The sequence below is a fragment of the Schistocerca gregaria genome, chromosome 1 (assembly GCF_023897955.1).
Source record: "Schistocerca gregaria isolate iqSchGreg1 chromosome 1, iqSchGreg1.2, whole genome shotgun sequence".
Classification (NCBI taxonomy): Eukaryota; Metazoa; Arthropoda; class Insecta; order Orthoptera; family Acrididae; genus Schistocerca; species Schistocerca gregaria.
Window position 1 is genome coordinate 414,422,683 of NC_064920.1, and position 25,008 is coordinate 414,447,690.

Sequence of the window (25,008 nt, forward strand, 5' to 3'; positions counted from 1 at the left end):
ATCATTCGAGCAATACTTGAGTACGTATTGCTCGTTAGTCTGGGACCCGTACCGGATATGAATTACAGATGTAGTAAATAGTATCCAAAGAAGAGCAACGAGATTCGTCAGAAGTTAGTTCAGTACGCATGAATGTGTCACGGAACTGGTCATCACCTCCAATGGCAGGGGCTACAGGAGAGAGGTTTTTCTGCATTGCTTTATTTACTGTAAACATTTTAGAAGAGTCAAACCATGCATATCTCGCGAAAAGACCAAGAAGGTAAAACTGCGAGATTCGAGCTCATACGGAGGTTATAACATTCGTTCTTCCAGAAAACCATTCGCGACTGGAACAGGAAAGAAGAACAGTGACAGAGGTAGACGAAGTACCCTTTGCACGTAAAGTAAATTGGCTTACAGAATATGAATGTAGGTGTGAAAGATTTTCGAGAGATATGACATACAAAGGCAGTAGTATTTTACTCCGTGATTACTAGTGTTATGTTTCGCATACAGATAAACGCTATTCAAGAACACTTTAAGAAGAGTCTTGCTAAAGCGCAAAACGAAACTTTTCTAAAATAAAAGAACGTGGACAAATTTCCTAATTATGAAGACCAAGAATTATAATCGTACTGCAGACTTCATCACCACGCCAGGTGCAAACGAAAGTATGTTTGGAATGAAGACGTTGAAAGTGAGAAGAAAGTCGACAGCCTACAAGGTCTTCGCAATACTGTACCAATGTCATACGACGTATCCACTACTATACTTTACCGAGCGAGGTGGCGCAGTGGTTAGGCACTGGACTCGCATTCGGGAGGACGACGGTTCAATCCCACGTCCGGCCATCCTGATTTAGGTTTTCCGTGATTTTCCTAAATCACTCCAGGCAAATGCCAGGATGATTCCTCTGAAAGGGCACGGCCGACTTCCTTCCCCGTCCTTCCCTAGTCCGATGAGACCGATGACCACGCTGTCTGGTCTCCTTCCCCAAACCAACCAACCAACTAACTACTATACTTTACAGGCCATCAGTATAAAGATAATTGGATCAAAACTCAGAAGTACATATATTTTGTTGGCAGGAAGCGAAGTGATCGCGGAAACTTCATCACCGAGCTGCACCCAATTGTCTCGAATCAAAACGCAAATCCTTCCACAAAGTCTCGTGGAGTTGCAACATGTACTGCTGTCGATGGTGATCCGTCCGTCAGACAGGAATAGTAAATTCGGCTGCTCTTTGGTGCCACAAGAAGGAAAGGAAGGATTGTGAGGAAATGCAGAGCATCCATAAAATTAGTCCCGTGCAAGACAACGACGCGGCCAGTTCTACTGTATTGTTCCAGAATTTGGAAATACCATCAAACAGGCATTGAACGATTTCAAAGACAGGTTGCTACGGTCGTACACGTGTAGCACATACGAAAGCGTAAAAAAAAGTTCTAAACTATGAGAAAAAATGAGTTATAGGAGTAGTTACGATGTGAAATCCAGATCTCTGAACTATTCGCCCAGATGATGCGACAGTCGAAAAAGAACACACGAGGGTTATGTGAATGGTTATTACATTGGTAGCGGGATGATGGTTGATATAAATGAGACTTTCTTTTCGTACACTGGTACATGTTGCGGAATACTGCAAGCTGTACCTTACTGCCATACGGGGAAATTTTTTTTCTATAAAGAAATTGTGTTGCCTGAGTTTAGTTCAAACTGATAAATGACGATTGCGTCAAAACAGAATTCTTTGTTTTGTTTGCCATCAACGGATATATTGTAAAGCTTAATAAACGGTCAGCTCCTGCGTTTATGAGCAATACGAAATGGATGGCGAAATTGAAAAGTAACCATACCTCTCTTGAGGAACTTCAATATGAAGGACGTCCCAAATTATAGCCACAGGTGGATAATTGAGAAAGCGCACTATGTGATATTCGATGGTCGTCTACTGACGGTGCATGAAGCACATGACTCCACGCGAATATCAAAAGCCGCGCGGAGTGGCCGCGCGGTTCGAGGTGCCCTGTCACGGACTGCGCGGCCCCTCCCATCGGAGGTCCGAGTGTCTGTGTCGTTCTTAGCATAAGCTAGTTTAAATAGCGTGTACGTCTAGGGACCGATGACCTCAGCAGTTTGGTCCCTTAGGAATTGACACACATTTGAATATTGAAGATGCAACTCTGAGGAAGTTTTGTACTACGAGGTTGCCACATTTCTGAATGCTTGTCAACTATGTTTGGGCAGTTTTAAAAAAGAATTCAACTGATACTGTGCGCCGACATGTTTCTGCTGGTGGGACGTCGGTCCATCGCTACACGTTACAAACGAAACTGCAGCCGAAGCTGTGTTGGAAGCCATTGGCGTAACAAGAAAGGTGGTATACCCCATCTGCCTCAACTGTTGTGTCAGAATTTGACTGAGCTACCAGAGGGATTCTCCTTATCGGTTACCTTGAAATGGGCTATAACTATATCTGGCAAATGATACATAAGTCTTCTGTTCAACAGGCCGAAAAAAATGAGATGGAGCCTGGATCACGAAAGATAAAGAAATGATGTCTCCAGAGGAAAATACACTATCCACGCAGTTGCACGGACACTGGAAAACTCAAGGATTTGAAGTACTAATAAGTTGGAATATTGGCTCTGAGCACTATGCGACTTTACTTCTGAGGTCATCAGTCACCTAGAACTTAGAACTATTTAAACCTAACTAACCTAAGGATATCACACACATCCATGCCCGAGGCAGGATTCGAACCTGTGACCGTAGCGGTCGAGTGGTGCCAGACTGTAGCACCTAGAACCGCACGGCCACACCGGCCGGCAGTTGGAATATTCACTCTCTTCACTCCACACTGTCACTTTCATCTACTCCTTCATCTAAAGAAATTTATGGCTTCGAAACGTTCTGACTTCAACAGAGAACTAATGGTTCCCGTAGATGGGCATTTAGTACACTTCCTAGCATCGCATTTCACAGATGACCACTTCTCACGTCAGACTATGTACACTGGGCTACATAAAACATAAAGCACTATCATCCACTGTCTGGATGAGAACTTGTCATCTTTCACCGTGAAGTTTGATGATTCCTTGTAAGTTCTGTAGAACAATAGCTTCTGCAACGCCACTGGGTTGACAGATTTCCTTCGCTCCTATACTGAACCGCGACATGACACAGCACTCGTCATACACTCGACCCGCAAGAGATAGATACACAACTGACACAATGCGGAGGACAGATGAAGAACCAGGTCTGTCCAACAAAACACTTGTGAATACGTGTTACACTCTTCGCATTAAAGCTGCCGATGGGAAACTAGCCACGCTTCTCCTTTACGATCGTGTGAATTATCGGCATCCGGTGCCGTAACTTCGGACCTGTGGAGCGCAGTTCCAACTAGGGTGAGGTGTGAAGCGTCCGTGTTACCTTGGCCGTGGCGGTCCTCCGATGGTGGTCGGCGAGCGCTACGAGGCTGTAGTGCTCATGGCGGCGGCGCGGCTGCTTCCAGGAGAGCATCGCAGGCCAGCTGCGGCAGGCGCACACCTGCGCTGCCGCCGCCCGGCTCCAGCTCCTTCTACTGCCTTTCCCCTTCCCTCTTCCCTCGGCCTCCGCCACGTCGCCCGCCTCTGCAGCACTCGCGGCACAGCTAGCGAGCGCTAAATGGAGCGCGCCGGGCGCTGCGCGCTCTGTGTGTATCTGTGTACACACAGCCACAGGCCGGCTGCCACGCACAATTAGTGGCCAATTTAGCAGTGTCGCAGGCCGCGCAGCTGCCGGCTACTGCAGCGCCGCGCCCGGCGAGTGCCACACTGCGCTCGTTTTTGTTATCTGCCTCGTGGCTTTGCTTGCTGCTGCGAAAGCACTTCCGGGCGAAACGACGGCGCGACTGGCCGGACGTAGGCGGGCGAGCGCCACTCCACACTGCCGCAAAAACTTCCTCGAAACTGTCTGAGCCGCTTAATGAACTATGTCTCCCAACTCGGGTGGGATGAGACAGCGCCTGAGGCAACAAATTTCAAATTTGACTCCACGTCTTTCAGGCTCAGGCCCGTAATGGTGACAAAGTTGCAGACGGAATCCGAATACTGAGAGATATAGGACAACAACTCATAATAACTAAATAAGTTCAACAGTAAACAATCCACAACAAAGAACGCCTTACATTCTGTGGCGCAGAGTATTTGGTTTATCAATACTTGCAAACCCGAAGAGGGAGGTGGGTGATCCTGGGAGTCACGAACCTCCCCTCTCCCTTCCTTCCTTCCTTCCTTCCTCCTCCTCCCCCCCCCCCCCCCACCCAACCAACCAACCAAATAACACGTTGATCTGGTTTGATAAGCAGCTCTCCACGCTAGTCTATCCTGTGCAAGCCTCTTCATCTCCGAATAACTACTGCATCCTACTCTGTTGCTGTTGTTGTTGTTGTGGTCTTCAGTCCTGAGACTGGTTTGATGCAGCTCTCCATGCTACTCTATCCTGTGCAAGCTTCTTCATCTCCCAGTACCTAGTGCAGTCTACATCCTTCTCAATCTGCTTGGTGTATTCATCTCTTGGTCTCCCTCTACTATTTTTACCCTCCACACTGCCCTACAGTACCAAGTTGGTGATCCCTTGATGCCTCAGAACATGTCCTACCAACCGATACCTTCTTCTAGTCAAGTTGTGCCACAAACTCCTCTTCTCCCCAATTCAATTCAATACCTCCTCATTAGTTATGTGATCTACCCATCTAATCTTCAGCATTCTTTTGTAGCACCACATTTCGAAACCTTCTATTCTCTTCTTGTCTAAACTATTTGTCATCTGTGTTTAATTGCCATACATGGCTACACTCCATACAAATACTTTCAGAAACGATTTCCTGACACTTAAATCAATACTTGATGTTAACAAATTTCTCTTCTTCAGAAACGCATTCCTTGCCATTGCCAGTCTCCATTTTATATCTTCTCTACTTCGACTATCATCAATTATTTTGCTCCCCAATTAGCAAAACTCCTTTACTACTTTAAGCGTCTCATTTCCTAATCTAATTCCCTGAGCATCACCTGACTTAACTCGACTACATTCCATTATCCTCGTTTTGCTTTTCTTGATGTTCATCTTATATCCTCCTTTCAAGACACTGTCCATTCCGTTCAACTGCTCTTCCAAGTCCTTCGCTGTCTCTGACAGAATTACACTGTCATCGGCGAACCTCAACATTTTTATTTCTTCTCCATGGATTTTAATTCCTACTCCAAACTTTTCTTTTGTTTCCTTTACTGCTTGCTCAATATACAGATTGAATAACATTGGGGAGAGGCTACAACCCTGTCTCACTCCCTTCCCAACCACTGCTTCCCTTTCATGTCCCTCGACTCTTAACTGCCATCTGGTTTCTGTACAAATTATTCTACTCTATGCGATCAAAACTATGTGACCACTTCTGGGAGTCATTAACTTAGTATGTCTTCTACCCTTCACCTTTATGATGATTCGAGCTCTGCTGGGGACACTTTCAATGATGTGCTTCTATGTCTGTGGAGGTATGACGGCCTATTCTTCCTCGAAAGTGTAAAAAACCAGTGAAGGCAGTGATTAAACACCGGAGTCTGGAGTGAAGTCGACGTTCTAACTCATACCAAAGATGTTGTAATGGGTCTAGCTCGGGATTCAGGGTGGGCCAGTCCATTTGAGCAGTGTCTGAGCTTCAGAAATACTTCTTTATGGCAGGTTGCATTATCATGATATATGCACTCATCGCCTCCTAACTGTTCCTCTATGTCTGCAGTACACAATTATGTAAAATGTATTTGTATCCTTCCGCATTTAGCTCTCTCTTAAACGCAATAACATCACCACAACCTAAGCACAAAAATCTCTCTCATACCGTAACACTTCCTCCTCGCCACTTCACAGTTGGCATTAAACATGATGATAGACAACGTTCTCCAGGTATTCGCCAAACCCGAACCATTCCATCAGACTATCACAAGGTATAGCGTGATCCATCACTCGAAATCACTCTCTTACAACCGCCCACACTCTAGTGGCTTAGTTCTTTGCACCACTTCAAGAGCCGCTTAGCACTGCTTACACAAATGTGTGGCTTATGATGAGCTGCTCGACCATCGTATCCCATTCTTTTGATCCTTCTACGTGCAGTCATTGTACTAGGTGGTCTAGTGGTAATACTTTGGAATTGAACGAATGATTATTTCCTCTGATTTCCATGAGATTTTTCAAACCATCCTCCCCAATACTCGGTGGTTGCTGTCCTTCAACACAACATCTTCCTGGTCTTGGTTTGGCTGTGGTTGTACCTTCGCGTTTGCGTCTCACAATCACACCACTAGCAGTCGACTTGGGTTGCTTTAGAAAGGTTGAAATGCCCGAGATGGATTTCTTATTCAGCTGATGTGCAGTTGTCCACTCTCCTGGCCGCCCTATTACGCTATTGCTACTTCTTCGGAGGAGAATGTCTGAGGACACTGTGGCTGATTTATCCAGGCAAATCGTCTTTGATACCAACGGAGTGTTTCTCTAACCTAAAAATGCCCCATGTGCACGCCACGTACTCCACTACCTTACTAGCCGCTTCCTGCGCGTAGTGCACGTCTCACTTATTATGGGAAACCCTACAATTCTGCACCCTATCCGACCGCTGTGTCCGAGCGGTTCTTGGCGCTACAGTCTGGCACCGCGTGACCGCTACGGTCGCATGTTCGAATCCTGCCTCGGGCATGGATGTGTGTGATGTCCTTAGGTTAGTTAGGTTTAAGTAGTTCTAAGTTCTAGAGGACTGATGACCTCAGATGTTAAGTCCCATAGTACTCAGAGCCTTTTGAAACGTTTGACCAGGTCATGTTTTTCCAGTCGTCTAGGGTACAACAGATATTGTCATGAGCCTAGAACATGTGCTGCAGGCGATGTCGTGTCGTTAGCGAAGGCATTCGCATCGGTGGACTGCTGCCATTGCTCATTAACGCCAAATGTCGCCGCTCAGATACGTTCGTCGTACGTCCCAGATTGATTTCTGCTGTTGTTTCACGCAGCGTTATTTGTCTGTTGACAAGGACAGCTCTACGCTGTTCTCAGTCTTCAAGTGAGTGCCGTCGGCTATTGTGTTGGCCGGGATTAGAGGTAATGCCTCAAATGTGGTATTCTCTGCATACTCTTGACACTGTGGACCTCGTAACGTTGAATTGCCTAAAGATTTCCGAAATGGAAAGTCTCATGCGTCTAGCTGCGACTGCCTTTCCGAGTTGAAAGTCTGTTAATTTCCGTCGGCCACAATGACGTCCAAAATCTTTTCACATGAACCACGTGAGTACAAGCGACAGTTCCGGCAATGCACTGCCCTCTTGTAGCTTGTGTACGCGATACTACCGCCATCTACATAGGAGCGTATCGCTATCCCATGACTTCTTTCACCTCATTGTGTTAGACCAATTACGGTTTCACTGTAAATTGTTATTTTTCAGGCGTTATAGTAATTTAAAAGCAATGCAGTGCATGTCAGCGAAGAATTTTGCTCCCGACAAGGGATCTCAGATCGATTCCACATTCCTAGATTTCCAGAAGGCCTTTGGTACCGTTCCTCACGAGCAAATATTAATCAAATTGCGTACATATGGAGTATGTGACTGATTTCGTGACTTCCTCTCAGAGAGGTCACAGTTCTTAGTGATTGACGGTAAATCATCGAGTAGAACAGAAGTGATACCTGGTGTTCCACAAGGTAGTGTCATAGGCCCTCTGCTGTGTGTGATTTATATAAATGATCTAGGTGATAATCTGAGCAGCCCCCTGAGATTGTTTGCAGATTACGCTGTAATTTGCCGTCTAGTAAAATCATCACACGACCAATTCCAATTATAAAATGATATAGAGAGAATTTCTGTATGGTGCGAAAAGTGGCAATTGGCACTAACAAAGAAAAGTGCGAGGTCATCCACATGTGTACTACAAGAAATCCGAAAAATTTTGGGTATACGATAAATCGCACAAATCTAAGGGCTGTCAATTCGACTAAATACCTACGAATTACAATTACCAGCAACTTAAATTGGAAAGACCACATAGATAATATTGTGGGGAAGGCGAAACAAAGACTGCGCTTTGTTGGCAGAACACTTAGAAGATGGGACAAAACCACTAAAGAGAGAGCCTACACACTTAGAAGATGGGACAAAACCACTGAAGAGAGAGCCTACATTACACTTGTCCGTCCTCTGCTGGAATATTGCTGTTCGGTATGGGATCCTTACCAGTTAGGGTTGATAGAGGACATCGAAAAAGTGCAAAGAAGGGCAGCTCGTTTCGTGTTATTGCGTAATTGGGGTGGGAGTGTCATTGATATGATAAGCGAGTTGGGGTGGCAGTTCTTTGTGACGAGATCTATTTACGAAATTTCAATCACCAACTTTCTTTCCCGAATACGAAAATATTTTGTTGACAGGCACCTACGTAGGGAGAAATGATCATAATAAAAAAGTTAGAGAAATCAGAGCTAGAACGGAAAGATTTAGGTGTTCCTTTTTCCCATGCGCCATTCGAGAGTGGAATGGTAGAGAAGTAGAATGAAAATGGTTCGATGAACCCTCTGCCAGGCACCTAAGCGTGAATTGCAGAGAAACCATGTAGATGTAGATGAGAATCTTCTCGCAAGAAAGGTGGCAAAATTCTAGGAGAAGATAACCACTTCCACTGCCATGTACAGGATAAGTAACGAACCACAGTACTTTAAAAGAAATGGAGTGCATCTTGGCGAAGAATATTTTCGCAAGAAAGGTGGAAAAATACTACGAGAATATAACCGCTTTCACTTCCACTGCCATGTACACTATGTGTAACGAAGCACTGTCGGTCCCATCGACTGACCTTCACCTTTGCGAATACAGTCCGATTGCAAACACTAACAAGTGTTGCACCACTCTTTTTTACACATTTAAAACTTTCATATTGGGCTCAAAAACTGGCTCAATATTTCCATAAATAAAAAAGTTGACTGTTTAACCCTTCAGCAAAATAGCGCTCCTGATGATGTACACTTTAACTTGGGAAAACCTTGTCTCGATGTGATGGACAGTCTGTGCAACACTCTGTGTGTAATACCCTCATAAACGTGGGAATATTGGTATAAAAATAATAGCAAGTGGAATGATTGTGAGACTGTCGGCGATATGTTAATTAAAATCGTGGAAAAGTAAGGTTTTATGTACGGTTGCAAGAGCACAATAAATTCGGAAAAACTATCTGCGGCAATTTATCTTTGAAGGCGAGACTGGAATTCCCTAATTGCGTGAAGCGTGACATACGGCTGTCAGCGTGTGCCTGTGTGGTTGTGGTTGTTAAAGGATGCATGACATCACTAATTACACGGCGCGAGCGCAGACAAGGAACAACACTTTCTTCTCTCATTCCATTGTAGACTTTTCAAAGTACCTAACGAACTTTTCTTTTCGCCCCTGGTAATGTATTACAACAAAATATGTTCGTGCTGTGTGAGAATCCATGGTCAACTGTTCACTCACTGGTGATCAGCAGGCAGAAAAAAAAAATCGTTGTCGAGGTTCCAGCTTTCTGGAGCTACGGTAGGAACGCCAGGCGTTTTCAACACGTTGTTTAAGCAGGGACCGTGTGAAGGAATTGAGTTTATGCTATCATTGACGGATATTACGCGTATCCCGCCTGGCAGAATATATTAATGTAATTTCTGTAAGTCTCGGAGAGAAGATAAAAACCGAGCGAGAACGAATCAGCGATTTTAGAACTGTCGTAAATGCAACGCTATCGCAATTGTTATCTGGTATAATACAGTAATTTCGTCCGCAACCTCGCTAGTGTCCTTCCTGCAAACAGTTCCAGCGTGAACTGTTGGCAGTCTATCAAGTAGTAATATTCCTTCCAAGATGCGGATGGAATGCGAAGGTTTCCACACTGATTCAATTAACTGATGGGCTCTTACTCGTCAGACAGCGCTTAGTATCTAAATGGACTGCAGTTTCGCTCGTAAGTCTTCACGTATTTACTTCACTCTGAGACTTTTTTCGATGATAGTGATAGCCTTTAATATCTGATAACTGTCGGAAATGTATATTTCGTAAGAAAACAAAAATTTCTTATGGTTGTGTGGATGGCAATAACAATTACGCTGCCTTGCCGTTTGCTTTGCTGAAACTTAGTGAATAGAGCTAAGATGTTCGTCTCGGTAGCATAAGATAGTAAATTTACTTTCATTTCGCAACGTACAACTCGGAACACGTTGCTTTCTTTGACAAAGCAAACTGTATATCCGGCTGGGGGGAGCCGTGTTACCAAGCACTGCAAGTATGGGAACTGATGGCGGAAAAGTGTTCGCGGGCAACCATTACGGCTTGCTGTTAGCACGATTAAATTTATTGACGACGAAAAGATGGTACAAGTTACTATGCCGAAGGATAAAGCTGACCAAGTCGAACGTGTGCAAATTACAATAGAAGAGGAGGCTGCTCAACATCGGCCCAAAAGAGGAAGAGGAAGAAGAAAAAAGTACACACAATAAAATTCCATTCACGACTTGGACAAATATTGGGCATCAATTTTTGCATTGTTATGAACACAAAGAAACATCAGGCTATGAAAACTTCCCGCTCTTTCGTTACACAGAACTGGACATCAAGGCTGGGAAGGAAATTCTGAGGAAATTGTTCTTTCTATAGGATTTGGTTTTAAAAGGGGCCACAAAAGAAAGGTTTAAAGAAGGACGTACACCAGATTTTTGCGAATGAAGAACTGAGGTGACCAGTGGCTTATGCAGACAAGGTACACTGCGAACAAGTATTGTCAATGCGTGCGAGGAATACTGTGAAACTAAAGATAAATTTAAGTGCCGACGAATATTCAATATTGTGGCAGGCTGGGCACTGGGGTGGAGGTCCCACACCTCTCAGGGTCATGGGCGGGACTCAGTCCTCCCAGTCAAAGCACGTCCAGTTGAAGCTGTAAAACATTTTTCGCGTCTGTCGTACGTAACAAGGCTCTGTAGTTTACGCACTTAACGTGTTCAGAACAATACGAAACACTTGAATACTAGAAAATTTCGGTAGAATTTTCCGCCTAAGTTTGAGCATTTATTTACGTTAGCAGTTGTCATCTTTAAGGGCTATTTTTTCCGTGTATTTTTCTTTCAGTTGATGTATTAGTTTCGATGGTCTTTCCCATATATTTTCTGCAGCGATTTCTGCCTCTGTAATTTGTCACCAGCTGCTTCTGCGTTGTTATTGTTTTAACTCTCGCGCACGCCAGTGTCTCGATTGGAGAAAGTGTTAATAAAAATTCTGCAATTCTTAATGCTGTACGTTCATATCCTGTTCCACCATTTAACAGTTTCTGGAGTCCGAAAGCATAACATTTCTGCAGTACTCTTTTTGTTCCCATTCTACTCACTATAACAGCAGTCGCATCAGAGGTCATTTTCACTACGAAATGATGTGCCCTATACTAAAACATGCGTCAACGCGCCCTACGATTCCGAGGAGGCTGGGAAGGAAGATTAAGAGTTTAATGTGCCGTCGACAGCCCGGTCATCAGCAACGGAACACAAGCTCGGATTAGAATAGGATGGGAAAGGAAATTGAAGCGATTTAGGGAAATCACATAAAACCTAAACCAGGATGGCAGGACGCGGATTTGACCCGTCGTCCTTCCGGAAGCGAGTCCAGTGTGCTAACAGTGTGATACATCGTTCGATGGAGCCTGGGAGGGTTAGGTGTAGTAACACCTACTATCAGGCTGGTAATTGCAACTAAAGAGTGGAAATTCAAAGCTTTCTAAGTGCTAAATCTAGCGTTTGTCAAGAGAGCGGAGAAACAATGTATCTTTGGTTGTACGTAACCGATTTGTATCTAAAAAATTAAGATGATCTTCTGATGCCATAGAATTTTGGTGCTCACTTCATCGCCCCAAAAATTATTAGAGAAATTCGAAAACAAATACTTTGTTAAGAACGCTCTAAGTGCCATAACTGACTGATTCTAAGTGTCGATATGAATGTACTGACAAGCTGATTCCTGTAAAGAGGTAAACAGAAAGCAGCCACTGTCAATAATCCGGTTTGTTTACACAAATATCGCTGTTACCAATTTCAAATCGATAAGTTCATCTTCAGACGGTTCCTCACTTTTGTGCTATATTTGTTGTTACTTACATTACTTGTCAGCTGTTTTTTTTTCAACTACTAATGTAAACAACAACAAATGTAGCGTAGATATGAAGAGATGTCTGAAGATGAACCTGTCGGTTTGAAACCCACAACGCCGCTATTTGTGTAGATAAATAGCATTACTGACACCGGCTGGTTGCTGTTTTCTTCACTGCAAGAATCAGCTTCTATTTTGTATACATACACAGTCACAAAAATGTCTGTTTTTGACAAAAGAGCATGAAGAAAGTTTTTGCTCCAGGTGCCATCAATACTGAACGACTACGTTTTATTTGTGATAACTCAAGTACCAAAATAAAGCATTAGGTTTGTAAGTAGTAGAACTGTAGTCGACAAAAACCGCGTATCATACCGTCTAAATTCTGAAACTCCAGCGGAAACAACAGCTTGGAACAAAACTCATTCGTCACCTACTGGCACACGTTTGAGCGACTTTCTCCACGGTTTGGCATCGGCATGAAGCCTAGGCACATGCAACGAAGTACAGAGAACACACTAGCGGAGTTTTGTGAAACAAATTCTACTTTGAATGTCTTCCATTTCCACTTTTCAACTGTTGTAGAGGCATGGATGCTGATCTACACATCTACATGGTTACTCTGCAATTCACACTTAAGTGCCTGACAGAGGGTTCAAATGGCTCTGAGCACTATGGGACTCAACTTCTGAGGTCATTAGTCCCCTAGAACTTAGAACTAGTTAAACCTAACTAACCAAAGGACATCACACACATCCACGCCCGAGGCAGGATTCGAAACCAAGACCGTAGCGGTCTCGCGGTTAAAGACTGCAGCGCCTAGAGCCGCACGGCCACTTCGGCCGGCTGACAGAGTGTTCATCGAACCATTTTCATACTACTTCTCTACCATTCCACCCTCGAATGCCGCGAGGGAAAAAGGAGCGTTCGAGCTCTGATTTCTCTTATTTTATTATGATGATCATTTCTGCCTACGTAGGTGGGTGCCAACAAAATATATTCGTATTCGGAAGAGAGTGTTTGTGATTGAAATTTCGTAAATAGATCTCGCCGCAAAGAAAACCGCCTCTGTTTCAGTGACTGCCACCCCCAACTCGCGTTACGAGAGGTGTGCATACTGCGTCACGATTTTTTTTTTTATAAGATCCTATGGGACCAAACTGCTGAGGTCATCGGTCTGTAGGCTTACACGCTACTTAAACTGACTTACGTCAAGGAGGAAACACACACCCACGCCCGAGGGAGGACTCGAACCTCCGACGGGGTAAGCCATGAGAACCATGCAAGGCGCCCTAAACCGCTCGGCTATCCCGCGCGGCCGTTACGACATTAGCGTACTGAAGTGAGACTGCGTTTCACTCGTAGAAATACTGAAATGAACGCAAGTACCTGTCGTCTCCCTTTCTTGGAAGTAAACAATACGATATTGCTACCGTCATCATTTCTTCTGCTCGTTTTCCTGGGTAATAATTTGTCATAGTTCTGTGATATGCAGAGAAGAGTTATCTGAATTTTGCACGATTCAGCTGGTTGTGCACAGCGGAGGAATGAAATAAATCTCCTAAAAGTGCGGACAAATTGTTGCTTATAAACAACGAACAACAAACAACTGGTAGAAGCCGACCTCGGGGAAGATCAGATTGGATTCCGTAGAAATGTTGGAACACGTGAGGCAATACTGACCCTAAGACTTATCTTAGAAGCTAGACTAAGGCAAGGCAAACCTACGTTTCTACAATTTGTAGACTTAGAGTATTCCAGTCAACGTTGCCAAAAGCTTTCTCTCTTTCAAATTCTGAAATTGGCAGGGGTAAAATACAGGAAGCGAAAGGCTACTTACAATTTGTACAGAACCCAGATGGCAGTTATAAGGGTCGAGGTGCATGAAAGGGAAGCAGCGGTTGGGAAGGGAGTGAGACAGGGTTGTAGCTTGCCCCCGACGTTATTCCATCTATATATTGAGCAAGCAGTAAAGGAAACAAAAGAAAATTCGGAGGAGGTATTAAAGTCCATGGAGAAGAAATAAAAACTTTGAGGTTCGCCGATGACAGTGTAATTCTGTCAGAGACAGTGAAGGACTTGGAAGAGCAGTTGAATGGAATGGATAGTGTCTTGAAAGGAGGATATAAGATGAACATCAACAAAAGCAAAACGAGGATAATGGAATGTAGTCGAATTAAGTCGGGTGATGGTGATGATATTAGATTAGGAAGTGAGACACTTAAAGTAGTAAAGGAGTTTTGCTATTTGGGGAGCAAAATAACTGATGATGGTCGAAGTAGAGAGGATATAAAATGTAGACTGGCAATGGCAAGGAAAGTGTTTCTGAAGAAGAGAAATTTGTTAACATCGAGTATAGATTTAAGTGTCAGGAAGTCGTTTCTGAAATATGTGATTTACCCATCTAACCTTCAGCATTCTTCTGTAGTACCATAACTAATGAGGAGGTATTGAATGGAATTGTAGAGAAATTTGTGGCACAACTTGACTAGAAGAAGGGATCGGTTGGTAGGGCATATTTTGAGGCATCAAGGAATCACCACTTTTGTACTGGAGGACAGTGTGGAGGGTAAAAATCGTAGAGGGATACAAGAGATGATTACACTAAACATATTCCGAAGGATGTAGGTTGCAGTAGGTACTGGGAGATGAAGAAGCTTGCACAGGATAGAGCGGCATGAAGAGCTGCATCAAACCAATCTCTGGACTGAAGACCACAACAACAACAAACAACCAAAGTAGCAAGAAACATTTCGACCACACCCACCGGCGGATGAAATGAAGCACTGTACTTGTACGCTTCCGCCATCCATAATCGCGGGTTTTCACCGGAGCGGATTGGCGAGTTGTCACGCGTTCTCCAGTGCTGCCAACTCTGAACACGGGCTGACGTCACTATCCGTTGTGCAATGGTGCTTGGCACGCCGCGACACGCCGTGTGTGAATCATCGCACTGCCGCTGTTTCGTGCCGCCGCGTGCATCCACAGTCCTGCTTCCAGAGTCTCTAGCTGCCAAAGGACGCGACTTCCTTTCTTCTTCCCGAAGCATTGTTCCCGGCGGTGGTTCGTCGTTTCGCTCTATGATTGCCAGTAGGCAGGCTTGAAGCTATTAACGACGCTCACAATGGCAACCTCTGTTCCTTTTACTGCCGGGACACTACGTGCAGATTACAAAGCACGACGGCGGGGTTGGAGCGTAGATGGCATTCGGGTTCGAATGAAAGGGGACGCTCTCTCATGCAGGGAATGTTGCATCAGTTCTTCAAAGCTGAATATAAACATTTCGAATCCTACCACGCCAACGTTCCCCGTACCTATCATCAGTAGAAACCGTTTACATAGGATTTCTAGGTGCTCACAGCTGACCTACAGCATAGCGTAATGCGCTAGCACATTAGCTTACGAGACAGGGAGAGATTGCGCACACAGCTTCCCTCCCTTTGGCCTCTTGGAGGGCTGGAAATCAGGAAGTGCACTTTGGTTTGCCTTTCCATCGCTTTTCCACATCTAGGCCTCATGATTGGAAGGTACCGTTGAGCATTGGGGAGGGTCATTGTAAACATTCGGATTAATTAAGCGGAAGGAATCACCGGTGCATTGTGAAATGCTACCAGCAGCCCAGCTGCAACAATTACTGTGTGTGTGTGTGTGTGTGTGTGTGTGTGTGTGTGTGTGTGTGTGAAGAGTAGCCTAGTACTGCCGGTACTGTCTTTAGAGATTGTGTGTAGAATATTTAGCACCGTTTTTTTTTTTTTTTAATTTTTTTATTTCAATGGTTCGAATGGCTCTGAGCACTATGGGACTTAACATCTATGGTCATCAGTCCCCTAGAACTTAAAACTACTTAAACCTAACTAACCTAAGGAAATCACATACATCTACGCCCGAGGCAGGATTCGAACCTGCGACCGTAGCGGTCGCGCAGTTCCAGACTGTAGCGTCTAGAACCTCTCGGCCACCCCAGCCGGCCATCACATGTAATGTCAAAAGTGAAGTATAGATGAGGTGGTGTTACGGTGTGTACTGTTTTTCTCGTGGTTGAGATCCCCTTATTGCGCTACAAAACACTAAATGCGGAAGAATATTAACACGTTCTATAGCCTTGTGTAATGCGTACAGCAGAGCAACAGTTGGGAGACGGTCACTGATTTTATTAGCATACCAATGCACCCTGTCCTGAAGTAGTATCTGTTACATTATGGTTTGTGGACAATAACATTCCTGAAATGGCCCGACCTACACGCAAAAGAACACCTTTGGAATGTCTTAGAGTGTCGACTTTGCTTCAGAACCCCTGCGTTCAACACCACTACATGCTCTGGTTTCGGCTGTTGGTGGAAGAACGGGCTCCAATTCCTCCACAGACATTGAGACACTTCATTGAAAGTGTCCTCAGCATTGTTCCAGGCGTTCAGAAGGCGAAGGATGGACAAACCCCATATTAATGTCTACTGACAGGTGTTCATATACAGGCTGCGTCAAAAAAATGTATACACGCTTTGAACTGTCATAGACAATTTATTTCCCGTTCTACAAGGTTAAATACCTGTGAGAAAGTAATGTTATGTTTCTTCAACGGGTGGCAGCAGTGGCAAGGAAGTAACTGCAACATGGCGGATGTGCGTTTGAGCTTTGAAGCTCGGAGGCAGATGATTAAGTGGTACTGGAAGTTTGAGAATGTAGCTGCGGTTCGAAGACAGTGGAGAATTATGGTACAGAACCACTTTCAAGGTTAACAATTACACGTCTACAAGACAAATTCGAAATCCATGGAACAGTGTGTGATGTGCATAAAGGTCGATGAGGGCGCCCTCGTACAGCTATAAGTGATGATTCCACAAATGCGATCTTGGAACTGTTTCAGCGTTCGCCTCAAAAATCTTCAAGGCAAGCGGCACGTGTGAGTAATGTTAAGTGCTACGCATTCTGAAGAAAGGCAAGGTTCGTGTGTACATTCCAAGACTGGTGCAACAGCCAAGTGACGACGATCCAGATCGAAGGTTAGAATTTTGTGAATGGGTTCAGGAGATGGTGAGACGTGAACCGGGATTTATGGGTAGCATAATTTGGTCGGATGAAGTCCAATTCAAACTCAATGGAACTGTCAATAGGCACAATTGTGTGTACTGAGCTGAAGATAATCCTCTCGTTACAATTGAAAAGGCTGTGAATTTGCCTGGTGTAAATGTGTGGTGTGGTTTGTCTGCAAGGGGACTCATTGGGTCTTTCCGCTTTAAAGGTACTGTTATTGGAGAAACGTACCTAACAATGCTTGCTGACTCCATAGTCCCTGCCATTCGTGCATTATACGGTAATGATGAGTTTTATTTCCAACAAGATGGCGCCACGCCGCACTATCACAGGTGTGTAGAGCATATCTGGATCACAACGTGCCAGGCCAGTGGATAGGACACAGGGGACCAACCGAGTTTCCTGCACGCTCTCCAGACCTCACGCCGCTGGATTTGCTTTTATGGGGCACAGTAAAAGATGAGGTAAACCACGTAACCTGGACAACTTTGAAATGAGATTCAGGCGGTGTGCGCAGAAATCTCATTGGACGCTTTGGTACGATGTACGGAATCAGTGGTGACTCGTACTCAGAAATGTATTGATGCTGAAGGCCACCAGTTTGAACATAAATCACATTTGCAAAGTACATTTATTTTTCCAATTGGACTTTAAGCTTTCCATTTCCAGAAATTTAACATTGTAGAACGGGAAATAAATTTTCTATGACGCTTCAAAGTGTGTGAATACCTTTTTTTGTGGCACCCTGTAGTTCCCATCAGACAATGTAAGTAGGGAGAAAGAAAATGGTTAATAAAGTTTTGCGGAAGTCGAAATTTCCATATCGCAATTACATAAATAGAAGCGCTGCAGTTAACAGTATTTGAAACGATATGGTTTATAGATTCTCTGTATCGCTACTTTTGGCGACAAGGAAATACGTTTTCATAGGTACCTTGTAATGTTTTAGTGTTGCTCATTGCGTTTAAGGGAAATATAGTGGACGTATTGTCAGGGTACTGAGTGCGAAACCTTGACTGCACTCGGCGAAACATGGTTTCGGTCACGTTGGGCCACACACACACACACACACACACACACACACACACACACACACACACGCACGCACACATCCGGCTGCGTGTTGGCGGGGCGGGCCTGGTGGCTGATAACTGCTGCCACCCTGTGCGGCGCGCTCGAGAATTCAGCAAGCGTGCGCAGGCCGCAAAGGCTTAGCGGCACGGACGTGAGGTGACTGCACGTCACGTTGGCAGCGCCGATTAGCAACGGCTTGCGTCACGCCGACACTCCGCTTCCCGCCTACACGGCTGGCCGCTGCACGCCGCCTGCAGCACCTGCGGCACCCCGCTTGCCACGTACATGCACTGCAGCGAACCTCCTCAACGCAAACCGTCACAAGAAACGGAACGAAGAACGTACTTCGTTTCTTTAGCCTAGGAGCTCCGCTGTGTGAACTCGCCAGTATCTCCCATTTATAACTTGAACTGAGTAAACATTTATGGTGTACCGCAGCGCTCAAGTTACGATATCTGAAGGTCATTTTATGTGGTGTTCTAGTGGGTATTTTGAAATTCTAATAATCATCCGCAAGTTATTAAGCTGCATTAATGAAATTTTTCAGTGTTACCATTGGTGCCTCAGCGCATGATACTAAAAATTTCAGTTAACTGAGTTCTTTATTTTTATTTCTTTTACAGAAAGTGACTGAAGTGAGATGGAGAAAACTGAGGCTTTCAGTTCCTGTAGTACCGTGACCGGGAATTCCATGATGAGATGTCTGTATATTGAAATGATTGCCCATTTTATGACATTCTTATGAAGCGGATACTGAATTCCCAAACTGGTCACATGTTCGCTGACATACGAGCAAAGTCCAAAAGTCAGCTGGGAAGATCATACTGTCATGGAGTCGTCCTCGTACATTACCTTGACCAGTGTCAAACCGTCACCGGCAGTAACTATCTTCTGTACAAGTTACGAAATGCTCTGGTTAAGAAATTGCTCGGAATCCTCTCCAGGGGCGTTCTTGTCATATCCTCGAATACTGATCAGTCCTCATTGAACAGGGATATTCTATATAGACAGCGTTAAGGGGCGAAGAAAAGTAACGATGTTATAATGCTACACGGTCAGCTGGTTGAAGCATTCTTGAATAAGAGTGCTTTTGTAAACACTATAGTCTCGACACCACTGTTTATCTCGTCCTGTCAAAAGATATGGGTAATGACTGCTGAGGGCGGCAAAGAAAATCTGGTTTTAGAGAATGTCACCAAACCATCTTGGATAAATTAAAAAATGATTTTGGAAGGAATCGGTTGAGGCAGATGTCTACTTGAACCTCGAAGAAAACGGTCTATTGACACACAGTCAACATGGGTTTAGAAAACATCGTTCCTGTGAAACACAACTAGCTCTTTATTCACATGAGGTGTTCAGTACTATTGGCACGGGATTTCCGTACTTCTGTTGACACTGTACCACACGAGTGGCTCCTAGTGAAATTGCGTGCTTATCGAATATCGTTTCAGTTATGTGACTGGATTTCTGATTTCCTGTCAAAGAGGTCACAGTTCGTAGTAATTCACGGAAAGTCATCAAGTAAAATAGAAGTGATTTCTGCCGTTCCGCTAGGTAGTGTTATAGGCCCTTTGCTGTTCCTTATCTATCTACTGATAAAGTCATCAGATCTAAACAAATTGCGAAACGCTTTTGAAAAGATATCTCAATAGTGCGAAAAGTGGCAGTTGACCCCAAATAACGAAAAGTATAAGGTCATCCACGTGAGTGCTAAAAGGAACTCATTAAAATTCGGTAACACGATAAATAAGTCTAATCTAAATGCCGTAAATTCAACGAAATACCAAGGAATTACAATTACGAACAACTTAAATTGGAAGAACACATGGAAAATGTTGTGGGGAAGGCTAACCAAAGACTACGTTTTATTGGAAGGACACTTGGAAAATGTAACTCATCTACTAAGGAGACCACCTACACTACGCTTGCCCATTCTCTTTTAGAATACTGCTGCGCTGTGTGGGATCCTTACCAGATAGGACTGACGGAGTACATCGAAAAAGCTCAAAGAAAGGCAACACCTTTTTGTACCATCGCGAAATATGGGAGAGAGTGTCACAGAAATGTTACAGGACACGGGATGGAAATCATTAAAAGAAGCGTTATTCGTTGCGACGGAATCTTCTCATAAAAGTCCAACCATCAACTTTCTCCTCCGAATGCGAAAATATTTTGTTGACAGCGACCTACATAGGGAGGAACGATCACCACGATAAAAAAAGGGAAATCAGACCTTATAATTCTTTCTGCTCACAATACGAGATTGGAATAATAGAGAGTTGTGAAAGTGGTTCGATGAACCCTCTGCCAGACTATCCAAGTAGATGTCGATGTAGATAGATAGAACAGAGGGAGAGAAAGGTAAGTACAATTTCATGGAGACAACGGATGGACTTTCCACAACCACTATTAGCACTTCATTAATTTACTTACTCGTATCACCGGTTTCGTATTCTGCAGGGCGTCCTAGAAATGATGCGACAACTTCGAGGGATTGTAGAGTGTGTGTCGAGGAACAAATCGATGATAGGAAACCGCGTCCGGGAACATCATTCATCGACGCTACAGAGTGTCGGAATTATAGGCACAGGTGACCGCATCATGCCACCCCTTCGGCAGCAAACGAGACTTTGTACACTGACGGGCTGCAGGCGGAAAGTCTCACAAAATTGTTTGTTATTCAGTGATCGTGACTGATTGCCGCGATCGCCATTGTAGAAGACAGTTCTTGTCTCCTATAAATGTGATGGTCTGTTGCTTCGGTGGATGACGCTATCGACCACGGGATTCTATCTGCTGTTTATATTTCTCCTGTTTACTGAAAAACAATGGGGATTTTAGAGGGTTCCAGGAGATAAATAAAAGGAGGATGGTAAGCCGTAGTTGAGACCGTATTCCAGGGAGACAACAGAGCATCGCATCAATAGGAAACAAGGCCTTTCTACGCAGCTCCAACCTCTCCACTGGCGATCGTGACAATCAGTTACGATGACTGAATCACAAACAACATAGCGAGACGTTCCGCCTACGGTCCATCACCTTACAAAGTCACGTTTACTGCCAAAGGGGTTGTCTAGTGACAAGCGCCGGTATTTGTAGCTTCGATGCTCTGTAGTGTCGCTGGATGACGTCTCCGGACACGAGTTCCTATTCTAGATTTGTTTCTAAAGACACCTTCCACAATCCCTCTACATTTCCGCGACAGCCAGCAATAATCTCAGCATCAAATGTTATGTGCATCATCTTGTGAAACGGCCAAAAAAGCACTACGTAACATTTAGTAATGAGATTTAATATCCCAAAACAGGACATATGAATAAACAAATATAAAAAGTAATATCTGTGGCTGTGACGGGGATAATTTGGTGCAACTATGAGACCTGGGACCCTCGACAACATCGCAAAGAAACAGGCAAAGAAAAGAAAAGGATCCACAGGAAACAGTTCTTTTAAAACGACAAGAGCGTCACAGTGTTAACTTACGTGAATCTCGAAACAGCTGCTATGAAGGCAAGGTTACGTTTGCGACTAACTGTTGCCTTTATGAGATGATGATGCATTAAATGCCGTACCTGAAAAGAGAGAATAAAATTGTCAAATCGGTGCACGTATAAAAACAAACAACAAATAATTCTAAGACCGTTTAATGACACATATAAATAAAAAGAACAGGTATAAGGGACACACAGGGACGCTCGGTAACTAAGGTACATCTTGACAGAAGATTGATACTAGCTCAGGAAAGAGGAGGAAGAAGAGAAGGGAAACGAAATCTGTTCACAGTCGCCTCCATGATGCTCAGAACTCTTCGTAGTTTCTTGGGACACAGACGCAGGGCTAGCATCAAAACGTTTTGCGAGCAGCGATCGACCTGTGAAAGCTTTGCCGGCTGCCAAGTGAAGCGATCCACGGGGAGCAGTGAAGCCGTTTCGTGAGGCTAATATCTGCGCTGCCCGCGCTAGCTTCAAATGTCACGGGTCGCCGAGCGGAATTACCGAGAACGTGGCACTAGCGCACACGGCTGTACTTAACAGCCCTCTGCGAAACAGCCGTGTGTCGGCTGCTCGGCTGGAAGAAATGTCGCCAGCACGTCGCCTCACTACGGACGGACTTAAATGACACTCGAGTCTCGGCATATTTGTAGTTCAAGACTTAAGTGCTTTGCCTACACCATTTTCGTTTTAGTTTGACTTCTCGTTCTGGTAAGTCACTATTTTTGTCAAACAGTTTAATATAATTGCTCTTAGTGGACGATTTGCACCGCGGGGTAGCCGTGCGGTCTCAGGCTTCTTGTCACGATTCGAGTCCTCCCTCAGGCGTGTGTGTGTGTGTGTGTGTGTGTGTGTGTGTGTGTGAGTGTGTGTGTGTGATAGGTAAAGTGTAAATCACCATTTTTGCTCAGTGTCAATATCTTGTTAAGGGTGGGGGAAGGGAAAGGGTTAAGCGTTCTTAATATACCCAACGCCTTATCCTCACTTCATGAACGTGTGGCCCCTTGTCAGGCGTCTATTTAACGTCACGCCAACGTACTTACCGGCCCGTGACCATGGGATGAGTGACACATGATGCGAACCGGTGGCAAGTCCACTGGAAGTTTTCTCTGGCCATCAGCACCGTTTCGCTCCTCGCTTCGTTCATCCTCAACCTCCACTTGGTGGCCCAATCTCCTAAGGCGAGACAGGCTTGCTGGAGAAGACATCTAGAGGGGGCTATACGTGTAACTTCATGCTTGATAAGCACACATGATCAAGTGTTTTGCGCAAGCATATTTGAGCGCGTGTAGAATAAATTTGCGTGATCACCAGAATTATACAAGCAGCATGATGCTTGTTCGAATTTCAATTATGCAAGCTTGCGCAAGTATGCAACATCTGCTTTCTTGAGCGTAAGTACTATAGGGAGGCTTGAAGAAGTACACACCAGCTGTCACGTATCTTTTTATGGCGATCATGTCCAGCGATGTGAAACGTATCAACCGCGAATTGCTGGACGATTCTTTTCGCTTCCTGTGGAATATCAATTCGGCGCGTCATGATAAAATAAAAAAAGGAACGCTGCGTATTATCTCCTTCTTGTTACATGTAAAGCAATTTATCCCGCAACAGAGAAATATGTAGGAATTAAAAAGAGAATTTCACCGAGATCTAGTTACCATGGGGGAAAACGGTTTTAGCATATCAGTCCTCTTAGTAAAAGCATCGTCTCCTGTGAATACATATGGCAGTTTTTGTGAACTTTTTGCGACTTAAGTCTCTTTCAATAACTTGCAAAAGTCTCCCAAAAAATTCTTTGTTCTGCCATTTGTGTCGAAACCGACGCAATGACACTACATAATTTGCATTTGTTAGGGCAAGTCGATCAATACCGCGAGTATGTTTGTAATAAAATGAGCCACCTGCAGCTGATAGAAGTATCTCTGCATGTTTTCCATCAACGCCGCCTGCCCAATGAGGAAAATTCGACTTCTCGCAAAAGCATTCGCTTTCTTAGACCAGTCAAGTGAGTGCATCGTCGTCCAGGTCCGACATGTTTCGGGTACGAAATGGTGCTTTTACATCGCATACGTCAGCCACATGGAGGTGTCAGGGATTTGCGTATGCTTGTCCAAAACCCTTTATCATGTGGGCTTGTCAAGCATGAAGTTACACGTGTAGCCACCTTAAGCATATGCTCGTTGATCCCTAGCGCGAAAAATGTAGTAACGTTGGCGTAAAGCGCCGTTCGTAACGCATCCTATTCAATCTCTTCTCACGGCCCGACTCAAGAGCTACATCCCTGCACCGCATGCCACATTGCGGTGATGGAGGAGGGTACTTATGGTACCACTACCATCTAGCTTCTCCTTCCCCCTCCTCCACCCCCTTTTCCCTGTTCGCGAATAGTGCGTGGGAAGAATGATTGCCGGCAAGCCTACGTACGAGCTCTAATTTTCTCGACGCGGTTATCTCGCGAGACGTATGTGGAAGAAAGTAATGTGTTCTTCGACTCTTCTGGGAACGTAAGCTCACTGAAACTCAGCAATAACGACGCTGTCCGTGATGCAGCACGCCTATCTCCTCCGTTCATCTCGCGAATGGTGCGTGGGAATAGCAACTGTCGGTAAACCTCCGCTAAGATCTCTGATCTCTCTCATTTTCTAGTCGTGGTCACTTCGCGTGATTTATGTAGGAATAGTAATGTGTTTCCCGCCTCTTCTTCGAACATATGCAGCTCTTCGTAATCTACATCGCCTTTCTTGTAGCGACTCACACTGGCGTTTGTTGTGCGTCTCCATCGATACCTCGCGCTTACTGGAAGCGAAACGTGCAGCTGTTCACGGATCTTCTCTAACTCCAGCCTGGTACGACTCCCAGACAGATGATCAATACTCAAGAATCAGTCGAACTAGTATTCTGTGAGCCACATTTTTTCGTGGATGAATCACATTTCCGTAAGATTCTCATCATGTACCTCAGCTTCGCATCTGCTTTCCTCACAATTTGTTTTACTTCGTGATGAAATTTCAAGTTGTTCCTGACTACTTGGCTCTGATACTCAAACACACACACACATTTACAGTGTCTCCTCAGGAGTGTTCCAGTCCCAACTAAGTTACAACGTCATCCACTAAGTCGCCATCTACAGAATGTTCCTCCTGAGAGTCATCAGGCTCCGTTTCCCTGATGTTTCAGAAAATATTTGCAATTTCGTTTTTGTATGTGTAGCTGGAGTCAACTCAAACGAATACTGCTCATCACGTGTTTCC

At 44.6% G+C, this 25,008-nt stretch overlaps 1 protein-coding gene across 2 annotated transcripts in view; it reads right to left on the reverse strand.

Moving 5' to 3' along the window:
- The window catches only part of LOC126350130 (kinase D-interacting substrate of 220 kDa), a 372,816-nt gene that overhangs the window by 280,560 nt on the left and 67,248 nt on the right, over nt 1–25,008 (reverse strand). Inside the window, exon 1 of one of the 2 annotated variants that reach the window (XM_050002491.1) lies at nt 3,418–3,814. The exons of the other annotated variant lie outside the window; for it this stretch is intronic. Within the exon in view, the coding sequence (XP_049858448.1) occupies nt 3,418–3,507 (90 nt within the window). The 5' untranslated portion in view covers nt 3,508–3,814. Of the gene's footprint in view, nt 1–3,417; nt 3,815–25,008 lie in introns of those variants that run through there. 2 annotated transcript variants of the gene reach the window in all.